This window comes from Capricornis sumatraensis, chromosome 20 (assembly GCF_032405125.1).
Source record: "Capricornis sumatraensis isolate serow.1 chromosome 20, serow.2, whole genome shotgun sequence".
Classification (NCBI taxonomy): Eukaryota; Metazoa; Chordata; class Mammalia; order Artiodactyla; family Bovidae; genus Capricornis; species Capricornis sumatraensis.
Genome location: NC_091088.1, coordinates 62,075,264 through 62,087,618, shown reverse-complemented (window position 1 = coordinate 62,087,618; position 12,355 = coordinate 62,075,264). Strand labels below are relative to the sequence as shown.

Here is a 12,355-nt window from a genome sequence, read left to right as displayed (position 1 = left end):
GGTCAGGATAGAGTGCCCTGGAAGTTGTTGGTAAACACCATGGTTCATAGATGATCCAGCCTAACCGGCTTTCCCTTCCCTTCTCCAATTCTTCCCTCAAGAACCCTGAAGGCAGTCAGACAGCAGTCCCAAAGGTCTGCCTCACAGCCCTGGAATTGACAGACCCTCTTCATGCACCCCCCTCCCCCAAACCCCTTCTCCCACCTGCTTCCCAGGTGGCTCTAGTGGTAAAGAACCCTCCTGCAAAGGCAGGAGACATGGAAGATGTGGGTCCCATCCCTGGGTCTGGAAGGTTCCCCTGGAGAAGGAAATGGCAACCCACTCCAGCATTCTTGGCTGGAGAATCCCCATGGACAGAGGAGCCTGGTGGGCTACAGTCCATGGGGTCGCAAAGAGTCAGACAGGACTGAAGCAACTTAGCACATACACACATGCGCACATACCCCCAAACCCCACTCCTGCTCACACCCAATCCCTCCCTCCCAGGTCTGCGCTTGTGCAATCCAGCAGCCACTAGCCACGGGCAGGGGAGGGGGGGCTGTTTAGATTTAAATAGAAGAAAATGAACTAAAATTAAAACTTCCGATTCTCAGGCTTACTAGCCACCTTCCAGCGGCTCGGTAGCCCCCCACGCGGCTGCCATGTTGGATCGTGCGGTTGTAACTATTTCCATCACCGCAAATGTTGGAAATGTGCTGTTGGACTGCGCCACCGCTGACTCTGTTCGCACGGCGCTGGCGCCGCCAACACTCCTCACACACTCGAAGCTGCCAGTCTTCCAGGCTCAGATCCATTCCTCAGGGGGACCACTCCCTGCCTCTACCCCAGCCCCCGGCCCCAGTGAGGCCGAGCCAAGTCACTTTGACCCGAGCTTGCCCCCTCTCAGATGCTTTCTCTGCCTCTTGTTGCGATCCAAGACCTCACCACACCTCCCACTCACCCAGGGGCCCTCCTGCATCCAGGCGCCCTTCTCTGACTGGTTCCCCACCACCAGCCTGTTGAGTAGGTGGGCACTGGCTCATGGGGGAAGGCTGGGCAGGATTTCAGAGTGGGAGGGAGGGGTCCTCTGGAGGCATCGCCCCAGTCCCTCCATTGTTCACAGAGATGAGAGAGGCCCCGATAGGGCAAGGGCCAGCCTCAAGGTTACTCAAGGGCATCGTGGCAGCATCAGCTCTGGCTCTGACCCTGTGTGGGGTTACCCAGGTCTCTTGGTCCAACTGGCCCTTGATAACAAGCCACTACTTGTGTGATTATCATCTTTTTTTTTTTTAACCTTTCCTAGGCGCTCCTGGATCTTGGGGGCTCCCCCAACTACAAGGACCGCCGAGGGCTGACTCCCCTGTTCCACACGGCTATGGTGGGGGGTGACCCCCGCTGCTGCGAGCTGCTCCTGTACAACAGGGCCCAGCTGGGCATATCTGATGAGAACGGCTGGCAGGAGATTCACCAGGTGCTCCCACTCGGCCTAGAGGGGTTGGGGGCGGCATGGGCGGCACGTGGGCCCCGAGGGTGGGCAGGGATCAGGGACCTTAGTCCAGGGGTCTAGGGCTGCGGGTGCTGGGGTCCTCCCAGGGGACGGAGGTGGGAATAGCATGGTCCCCAAAGAGGAAGCATAGAGGTGTCACCACCAGGACTCTGAGGAGTTAGCCTGGAGGCCTGAGCCTTGGAACGACTGGTGGCGTTGGCAGCGTGGGTCCCTAAGCAAAAATGGGGCCTCAGAGGGGAAGGAAGGGGGAGTGGTGGATGTAGGGCTGCCTGGCCTCCAGGTGAAGGAGAGAGAGAGACGCTGTGGCCAGGTGGGTCTGACCTGGGCTCTGGCCCCCGGTCCCCTCCAGGCCTGCCAGCGGGGTCATTCTCAGCATCTGGAACATCTGCTCTTCTACGGAGCTGAGCCTGGAGCCCAGAACGCCTCAGGGAACACGGCCCTGCACATCTGTGCCCTCTACAATAAGGTCTGCTCTCCTCCTGACTCCCATCTCCCACCACCCCCCTGGTGCCCCCCGCCCCGCTCTTCCACTGTTTCATTCATTCGTTCATTCATTCATTCAAGAGAGGTTTCCTGAGCTCCTCCCCTGGGTCAGGCTCAGAGCCGGGGGCTGAGGGGAGAGTAGCGAGCAAGACAACATCCCATCAAGGGACACATCCTGCCAGGGTGATCCCAAGTGTTCAGAGGGAGGTCACCAGGAATCCAGGTCTCCATAGGGGCCCACATCTGGGCTTGGCCTTGGGGCTGGGTCGGATGGAGGTGGCTCTCAAGAGGATGTCCCATCAGAGCTAAGATGAGCAACAGGTGGTCATGTAGAAGAGGGCAGAAGGGGCATTCTCAGCAGAGGGCACAGTCTGTGCCAAAAAATCCAGAGGGGAGAGGGTCAGGGTTGTTACTGGAAATGCAGGAAACTACAGTGGTCCTATTTCTTTTCTTTAAAAGTTGGTTAAGGTATACTTATTCATTTGTTTGTTTTTGGCGGTACTGGGTCTTCGTTGCTGTTGCGTGGGACTTCAGTTGTGGAGCACAGGCTCAGTAGTCTCCGTGCACAGGCTTCATCGCTCCACAGTGTGTGGGATCTTCCCGGACCAGGGATCGAACCCATGTCCGCTGAATTGGCAAGCAGATTCTTAACCACTAGACCACCGAGGAAGTCCTCCTTTTTAAAAAATTTTTATTTTATGTTGGAGTATGCCTGATCCACAGTGCTGTGTTAGTTTCAGGTATACAGCAGTGATTCAATTATATACAGACATATATCCCTTCTTTCTCAGGTCTTTTCCCATATAGGTTATTGCAGTCATTGACTAGAGTCCCCTGTGCTCCACCGTGAGTCCTTGTTGATTATCTGTTTTATATATACTGTGTATATGTTGGGCTTCCCAGGTAGCACTAATAATGAACCCACCCGCCAATGCAGGAGAAATAAGACATGCAGGTACAATCCCTGGGTCGGGAAGAGCCCCTGGAGGAGGGCATGGCAACCCACTCCAGTATTCTTGCTGGGAAAATCCCACGGACAGAGGAGCCTGGCCGGCTACAGTCCATGGGGTGGCAAAGAGCCAGACACGACTGAAGCGACTTCACTTGCACGCACGCACACAGTGTGTGTATGTTAATCCCCAAGAGCCCTATTTCTAATGGGTCTCCGTTCAGCTGCCAGTGGGGCACCTACTGCAGGGGACAAGGTACAGCCCCCAAAGGGACAAGAGTGTGTTGCCCGTTGTGGCGGTTCAGGGCGGAGTGGGCGGTCCCCAGCTCAAGCGCTCTGAATGGAGGTGAGCAGTGAAGAGCTGCATGCCCGCTGCAGCTGTGCTGTCCTGGCTGGTTGGGTTGATGAAAGCTGGGGCTTTTGGCCTGATGACCCCAGCTGGTTTGTCACCAGTGCACCAGGGGATCCTGGGCAAATCAGCCCAGGCCCTGAAGCCCCAGTCTTCCCTGCTTCCCAAGGCTCTCTGCCCTTGGAGGGTCTCCCTGCCCTTGGATGGTTGCCTCGGGGTCTTAGGAGGCCAGGGCCTGTATGCTGCGGTTGATCCATCAGCCTCTTCCCCCCCACTCCAGGAAGTCTCCCAGAACAGCCCCAGCCCCTTCTCTCTCACCAGAATGTGCAGTGCTAGGATGTGGCAGGTAGCCACGTGCCGCCTTGTGGCAGTGAGCAGTTTGCTTGCTCGGCACCCGCCGAGCAGGGAGAACGCAGTGTTTGTCAAATTGCCTGTACTTCCCCTCCCCGGTGCGTCTGTCTCTCCTGCTCCCGATGCGGGCCTCATTCCAGATTTTCTGATCCCACAGCCAATGCACAGGCCAGGGCACCCCAAGCAAGTCCCCTCCCCTCTCTGAGGTTCCATCCAGCTCCCTGAAGTCAGGATAACAGCAGCTGATTGAAGGGGATGAAAGATCATGCATGATAAGTGCTCATCCCTAGGAGGCAGCTATGCTAATAATAATGATTATTATCATTATCATTACTGTTATCAGTCAGGATCTGGTCAGGAGACAGAAACCATACTGTCAATTTGAAAGGGAAAATGTAGTGTATAGATAGAAAGAGAGAGAGAGAGAGAGGATTCTCAGGTGGCGCTAGTGGTAAAGAATCCACCTGCCAAGCAGGAGACGCAGGTTCAATCCCAGGGTCAGGAAGACCCCCTGGAGGAGGGCATGGCAACCTGCTCCAATATTCTTGCCTGGAGAATCCCATGGACAGAGGAGCCTGGTGGGCTACAGTCCATAGCGTCATACAGACAGGGAACAATTACTCCGAGTGGGTCAGATGAGTCAGCCATTTCCCTCGCCTTGAGCTTCTACTTTCTCATCTGTAAAATGGGTCAGTAACCTCTACCTCGCAAAGGATCAAGGGTGTGAACGTTTGGCTCGCTCTCAGCATGGCGCTTAGCAAATAGATGCTTGACCAACACAAGTTCTTCTCCAACTTTTCTCCCCTCCTCTTCCTTCCCAGACTTTAAGCTTCCCAAAGCCCAGAGCTGGGTCTGAAAGATTTCCTCACTTTCTGCCCCTCTGGTCTTCTGGCCAGCCCATCTAGCCTCTGGTGGTGAGGGTCAGGCCGACGTCTGGGTTGTGAACTCCTCAGGGGTAGGGCTTAAGTCTGATCAAGTGCTCTGTCCCAAGGCCGCGGCGTATAGTAGGCTTAGATGCATCTTTGTTGAATGAGTGAGAGTGAATGAATGAATGATGGATCAGATACCTTGAATCTCCTGCCAAGACCACACACAGCATCCAGCTCAGAACACTCAACAGGTATTTGGTTCGAGATAGATTGAATGACTCCAGGAATGAATGAATGAATGATTTGAACGAATGACTTTTGCATGACTCAACTCCACATCCTCATCCTTTCTGGGCCCACTTCCTGAGCACCTACTGTGTGCCGGGACGTGAGATGAATCAGACACAGCATGGCGCCCGTCCTCGGGAGGGTGGGAGAGGGGGGAGTTCATAGTCTGGCAAAGAGGCAGATGTGTAAACAAATAATTACAATCCAGTGGGAAGAGTGCTAGCGCTCCAGTATATACAGGGTGCTCAGGGGTGGAGCGAACTGCTGGTTGAGATGAAAGAGATGCTCTTGGGCCTGTGCTAGGCAAGGTGACGGTGGGGGCAGGCAGATATGCAAAAACACACACAGCACCAATTTATCGTCAAGTCGGGGAGACGGCATATGCACACAGGGACACACACTCACACTCACAAACACGCCCGGAAAACGAGCCAGGCTAACTTTGCCGTCCAATCGGGGAGCCATCAGACTTGGGCGATCAGTTTGTGCTTTCACAGTAGACAGATGAACGCTAGGATCAGAAAGCCTGGTTTGAGTCCCAGCTGCCCCACTGACTGGCTGTGTGACCTTGCCCTCTCTGAGCCTATCCCGTAGGATGGACCCGTACAAGTATCGTTGATGGGCCTGTCACATGAAGCGGGTGAGACCAAGGAAGTGTCTAGTGAATGCTGGTTAGACTGGCATCTGGGCGATTTGGAGTGGAGCTGAGCTGGAGGCCAGGTTGGGTTTGCCCAGGCCAAGACAGAGGAGGAGGACTCCCCTCATCCAGCAACTGTTTATTGAACAGTTCTATGGGCCAGGCACCATGCCGGGCCATGGGTGCCACAGACAAAACCTTGCCTCTCCAAAATAGACAGTGGAGTGGGGGAGAGATGCTGGAGATGAATAAAATCGAAATGTAATTTCAGGGAGGCAGTATTATAAGGCAAACGAGTTAATTCTGACTTAGAAGAATGCCCGGCACACAGCAGGTATCATATAAATTAAAATAAAGCCAGGAACAGGTCAAGGGTTTATTTTTGACAGGGTCATCAGAGGGGCCTCTTCTGAAGAATTGGCCTCTGTGCAGAAATGTGAATCAAGTGAGAAAGTGAGCTGTGTGGAGAGCTAGGGGCAGAGAGTCCCAAATCGAGGAAGCAGCAGGTGCAAAGGCCCTGGGGCAGGAGCATGCCTGCCAGAGAAGGGAGGCCAGTGTTCCTGCGGAGTAGGGAGTGAGGAAAGGTGGTAGCAGATGAGGTTGATGAGGCTGGGGCTGGGGGTGGCAGGGCAGGCAGATCAGCGGAGGGGGCTCCCATCCAGGGCAAGGACGTTGGGTCTGTTATGACTGACACTGGCAAGGAATTGATCTGTTCTTGGATGGCATTGTCTGCCCCCTCTGACCATCCAGCCCTGGCCCCCAATGCGTCCTGCCTCCTTCCTTCCGGGTCTAGCAGAGTGTTTGAGTAAGGGCTCAGGAGTCAGACACACCTGGGTTCAAATCCGAGGGCTGATCGTCACCAGCTCCCTTTGAAGCCTTAGTTTCCTCATCTGTAAAACGGGGACAGTCATCTCCATCTCACAGAATTGTCGGGCTAGTCAGTGGCTACTGCCTCTGAGGTGCTCTGACACGCAACACAGTAAGTCCCCCGCCTCAAGAGGTCTGACTTGGTGGCTCTCAAGCTGGATGCTCCTGCACGCTAGGGGACACTTGGCAGTGTCTGTGGATGCTCTCCGCTGCCACCACTGAGGAGGGAGCGCTACTGGCATCTAGTGGCAGAGACCAGAGAATGATGCTCCATGCAATGCACAGGATGGCCCCACTACAGAGACTCGTCTGGCCCCTAAGCGTCAGTTGTGCTAATGATGAAAACCCCTGATTGGGAGGTTGGGGCGAGCAGATGCGAGCTATTACATATACAATGGATAAACAACACAGCCCTACTCTAGAGCGCAGGCAGCTGTAGTCAGTCTCCTATGATAAGCCATTAACCGGGCTTCCCAGGCAGCGCTAGTGGTAAAGAACATGCCTGCCAGCGCAGGAGACATCAGAGACAGTGGGTTTGATCCCTGGGTCGGGAAGATCCCCTGGAGGAGGGCATGGCAACCCACCCCAGTATTCTTGCCTGGAGAATCTCCATGGACAGAGAGGAGCCTGGCAGGCTACAGTCCGTGGAGTCGCAAAGAGTCAGACATGACTGAAGCGACTTGGCATGCACGCAGGCAAACCATAATGGAAAAGAATAGCTTCAAAAAATGATATAAATATGTGTGCATGTGTGTATAACAGATTCACTTTGCTCTACAGCAGTAATTAACCCAACATTGTAAATCAACTATACTTCAGTAAAATAGTAATAATAATAATAATAAAATGCTGGTTTAGGTTAGTAGCCATCCAATACACTATATAAGCCTTTGACTGTGTGGATCACAATAAACTGTGGAAAATTCTGAAAGAGATGGGAATACCAGACCACCTGACCTGCCTCTTGAGAAATCTGTATGCAGGTCAGGAAGCAACAGTTAGAACTGGACATGGAACAACAGACTGGTTCCAAATAGGAAAAGGAGTACATCAAGGCTGTATATTGTCACCCTGCTTATTTAACTTGTATGCAGAGTACATCATGAGAAATGCTGGACTGGAAGAAGCACAAGCTGGAGTCAAGATTGCCGGGAGAAATATCAATAACCTCAGATATGCAGATGACACCACCCTTATGGCAGAAAGTGAAGAGGAACTCAAAAGCCTCTCGATGAAAGTGAAAGAGGAGAGTGAAAAAGTTGGCTTAAAGCTCAACATTCAGAAAACTAAGATCATGGCATCTGGTCCCAGCACTTCATGGCAAATACATGGGGAAACAGTGGAAACAGTGTCAGACTTTATTTATGGGCGCTCCAAAATCACTGCAGATGGTGACTGCAGCCATGAAATTAAAAGACACTCCTTGGAAGAAAAGTTATGACCAATCTAGATAACATATTGAAAAGCAGAGACATTACTTTGCTAACAAAGGTCCATCTAGTCAAGGCTATGGTTTTTCTTGTGGTCATGTATGGATGTGAGAGTTGGACTATGAAAAAAGCTGAGCACCAAAGAATTGATGCTTTTGAACTGTGGTGTTGGAGAAGACTCTTGAGAGTCCCTTGGACTGCAAGGAGATCCAACCAGTCCATTCTGAAGGAGATCAGCCCTGGGATTTCTTTGGAGGGAATGATGCTGAAGCTGAAACTCCAGTATTTTGGCCACCTCATGTGAAGAGTTGACTCATTGGAAAAGACTCTGATGCTGGGAGGGATTGGGGCAGGAGGAGAAGGGGACGACAGAGGATGCGATGGCTGGATGGCATTACTGACTCAATGGACATGAGTTTGAGTGAACTCCGGGAGATAGTGATGGACAGAGAGGCCTGGTTTGCTGCAATTCATGGGGTCGCAAAGAGTCGGACACAACTGAGCGACTGAACTGAACTGAACTGAACTGAATACACTATAATCCAAGTCACGAGTAGTTTTAAATATCCCAGGAGACACTTAAAAAAAAAAAAAAAGGTGACATTAATTTTAGTAGCATATTTTGTTTCAAAAATACTATCCTTTGAAGTAATCAGTCCATGGGGTCGCTAATAGTCGGTCGGACACGACTGAGAGACTTCACTTTGACTTTTCACTTTCATGCATTGGAGAAGGAAATGGCAACCCACTCTAGTATTCTTACCTAGAGAATCCCAGGGATGGGGCAGCCTGGTGGGCTGCCGTCTCTGGGGTCTCACAGAGTTGGACACGACTGAAGCGACTTAGCAGCAGCAGCAATCAGTATAAAAACTATTGTGCTGTGCTCAAGTGTTAGTCACTCAGTCATGTCCGACCCTTTGTGACCCCATGAACTGCAGCCCACCAGGCTCCTCCGTCCATGGGACTCTCCAGGCAAGAATACTGGAGCGGGTTGCCGTTTCCTCCTCCCGGGGATCTTCCCGACCCAGGGATCGAACGCACAGCTGCATCTCCTGCATTGGCAGGCGGATTCTTTACCGCTGCGCCACCCGAGAAGCCCCCATAAAATCTACTAGAGAGACTGAAGCTACACTTTCGAGTCCTTGGAGTCCAGCGTGCACTGTGCAGGCACAGCACCTCTGTGTGGCCCGGCCATGTTTAAAGGGCGAGTGGCTACTGTCCCAAGCAGGGCGGGTTCCCGCCAGATGGTTCCAAAGGCTCAGCGCAGTGTCTGTGTCGGCTCGCGGCGACAGTAACTGTTTTTCTCTTCCCTTTCCCCCGTGCCACTGACCACCAGGAGACGTGTGCTAGGATCCTTCTCTACCGAGGGGCCAACAAGGATGTCAAGAATAACAGTGGACAGACCCCCTTCCAGGTCTGTTGGGCCGGGTTGGGGAGGCGTGAAGAACTCAGAGGGGCTGAAGTCTGGGGGGCTGGGAGGGAGGCAGGCGGTCTGGGAGAGAGACTTGGGAGGCTGGACTTGCTGGGGTGAAGGCTGGGGGGCTGGGCAGCTGGCTGGAGACCTGATAGCGTTTCCTGTTTGTTTTCCCTCTCTCTCTCCTACCTGGGCCCCCCTTACCCCCTCACGCCAGGTGGCAGTGATCGCTGGGAATTTTGAACTCGGGGAGCTGATCCGAAACCATCGAGAACAGGATGTGGGTGAGTGAGCTAAGGGGAGAAGTCGGGGTCCTGGGGGGCGATGCGTGGTGGGACTGGGGAGTCAGCGGACCTGATCTGGGGGCCAGGATGGGACCAAATAAACCTTAGAGGGCCGCAAACACCTGGGCAGCGGGAGGGGTCAGGCTCCAAGCGCCCCGCTCTTTCTCATCTGTTTACCCCCTGGTGCCTTCCCCACCCAACCGTCTCTTGCCTCCTCCTGTGTGTCTCCCCCTCTGCCCCCGGCCTCTGTGCCCCACCACAGTGCCCTTCCAGGAGTCCCCCAAGTATGCAGCCCGGCGACGGGGACCCCCGGGCACAGGGCTGACGGTGCCCCCCGCACTGCTGCGGGCCAACAGTGATACCAGCATGGCCCTGCCCGACTGGATGGTGTTCGCCGCCCCGGGGACCTCGTCCGCAGGGGCCCCCGGCCCCACCTCAGGGCCCCAGGGCCAGGTGCAGCCCGCCGCCCCCAGCGCCAAGCTCAGCAGCGGGACCCTGCGAAGTGCCAGCAGCCCCCGGGGCGCCCGGGCCCGCTCCCCGTCCCGCGGGAGGCACCCCGAGGAGGCCAAGCGCCAGCCCCGTGGACGGCCCAGGTAGGGGAGGGCTCAGCCCTGGTCCTGCAGACCCCCCTCCCACCCGAATCCCCTCCTGGGACCCACGGCTGCCCACCACCCCCCACCAGGCCAGCCCAGGTGCCCACCTCCTGTCCCAGAGACAGCTGCCCCTCCCACCCCCGCCACCCCGCTGCATCCAACTCTCTGGTCCCCACCTCGGACCACCAAGTCTCCCTCCTGACCCCAAGGCAGCGAGGGCTCCGTGAACCAGGCCGAGTTTAGCTCATCAGCCGCTCCGTGGTCCGGCCGGGGGTGGGGAGGGCACCCAAGAGAAAGGTTGGATCCAGCCCCTGAGGACAGGCAGGCAGGCAGGCAGACAGACAGACAGCCTGGGCAAGGTGAGAGGAGGCTCAGCGGAGTCGGGCTGGGCGAGGAGGGAGACTGGAGGGGAGGATGAGCAGGGGGCATTGGGAGCTGGCTGGAGGGGGACAGGGAGGGGGTGGGTGGGAGGGAGATGGTGGTAGGCTGGGGATGGCGGGAGAGGCGCTGGACCCAGCCCAGGAGGAAGCTGGGAGTCGCCAAAGGCTCGTGAGCCAGGGATGACACAGGCAGAGCTCAGCTTCAGGAAGCTGAATCAGGCAGGGTGTGCAGGCCCGTGGGAGGGGACAGAGCCGGAAGCCAGGAGGCAGGAAAGGGGGCCGGTGGCCCACAGCGGGCAGGCAGGGGGAGCCCCAAATGCCCTCCTCCCCCCTACCCCCCACCCCCGGCCCCCAGAGCTGGAAGAGGCACTCAGACCCCCTCCCCCACCCTGATGCTCCACCTCCCACCCCCCCAAGGACCCCTGTTCTCCCAGAGGCGCCCCCTCCCTCCACTCCCCCTTGCCTCTCACACCCTCTGTGTATGCAGCTCCAGCGGGACACCCCGGGAAGGGCCGGCCGGGGGCACGGGGGGCTCTGGGGGCCCCGGGGGCTCCCTGGGCAGCCGCGGGAGACGCAGGAAGCTCTACTCGGCGGTCCCCGGACGCTCCTTCATGGCCGTGAAGTCCTACCAGGCCCAAGCCGAGGGGGAGATCTCCCTGAGCAAGGGTGAAAAGATCAAAGGTAAAGGGGCAGGTGCAGCCGGGCTGTGGGCAAGGGTCGGCAGGTGAACTCACCCGCCGCTCAGGGAGGGGCTGGCCCGCGACCAACAGTTGTCCAGGACCTGGAATGTCCAGGACACGCTGGAGACCTCAGAGAGGCCTAGGTGCCCCTTCCGCCTCGGAGGAGCAGACAGTGGAGCTCAGATGCTGCTGAGGAGCATGCTGAGGAGGTGGGGTCCAGGCAAAAGAGAGGAGACGAGCATCTCTAGGACATCGACCCCACGAGGTCCCATCTCGCTCACCGTCACCCTTGAAGGCGGGTGTCTGGAGCCCATTGTACAGTTGAAGGGGCAGAGCCTTGCACGGGTGAAGCAACTTGCCTGAGGTCCCCAGTCCGAACCCACAGTTCTTCTTGCTCTCTTGTGCGGAGAGTGAGGGACACGCCGCCTTGACTTCACCTCCTACCTCTGCCAGGCGTCTTCATCTGAGACACGGGGTGGTGGTGCCCACTTCCCCGGGCTCTGATGAGATGGGCTGTAGGTGAAGCCAGTCCCTGCCGAGGGCTTCCTGAGCAGAGGCTGCTGTCACGGGGCTTGCCTCTCTCCTGTTTCCCTGCCTTCCTCTGGAAAACCATGCCAGGATCCCCCGCGTGCAGACTTCACAAGGCTGCGGATATGTGTTCTTGGACAGAATGGTGCTTTGGAGACTGGAAGTACCCTGCCGTAGTTCATTCAAGGCGGGGGAGCAATTCTTTGCCCGACCCTAGGCCGGCAGACGGGCCGAGTTGCGTAGGGGTTGAGAACCAGGCTGTCTGGGTTCAAGTCCCAGCTCCTGCACTTCCTAGCAGGGCGGCCTCAGGCGAGTGACTTCTCCAGGGTTCACTGTTCTCATCTGTACAATGGGACCTTTGCGAGGAATGAGAGTCAGCTCTTGGAAAGCCCACAGAACAGTGATTCGTACCTAATAAGGCCAGCTGTCATTATCATACGCGGCCCACACTAGGGGCACTTAAAAGGAAGAGATCCTAGGCCCTGGGAGAAGCTGAGTCTAGGGGTGGAGTGGGGGGGGGTCTTCCCACAGGAGACATGGTTTAAGTGGGCCTTGAAGAGCGTGCCAGGGTCAGAGTGTTAGTGCGGTTGTGTAATTACGTCTGTCTTGTAGTCTGTCTCCCTGGTGCCTGAGCTTCTGAAGATGAGGTCACGTGTCACCAGGGGCCGGGTCATCAGGGCCCAGGTTAATGGCCCAGCACACAAAGGGCCTCAGTGCACATCTGCTGAGTGAATGAGTGAATGGATGAATGGCCGGATGCAGGAGCT

At 56.0% G+C, this 12,355-nt stretch overlaps 1 protein-coding gene across 1 annotated transcript in view; it reads left to right on the top strand.

Annotated features, from left to right (window-relative positions):
* The window catches only part of SHANK1 (SH3 and multiple ankyrin repeat domains 1), a 46,906-nt gene that overhangs the window by 4,767 nt on the left and 29,784 nt on the right, over window positions 1-12,355 (top strand). The window contains exons 6-11 of the mRNA XM_068992488.1: window positions 1,283-1,450; window positions 1,836-1,952; window positions 9,046-9,123; window positions 9,341-9,407; window positions 9,670-10,000; window positions 10,868-11,061. Of these exons, the coding sequence (XP_068848589.1) occupies window positions 1,283-1,450; window positions 1,836-1,952; window positions 9,046-9,123; window positions 9,341-9,407; window positions 9,670-10,000; window positions 10,868-11,061 (955 nt within the window). The remainder of the gene's footprint in view (window positions 1-1,282; window positions 1,451-1,835; window positions 1,953-9,045; window positions 9,124-9,340; window positions 9,408-9,669; window positions 10,001-10,867; window positions 11,062-12,355) is intronic.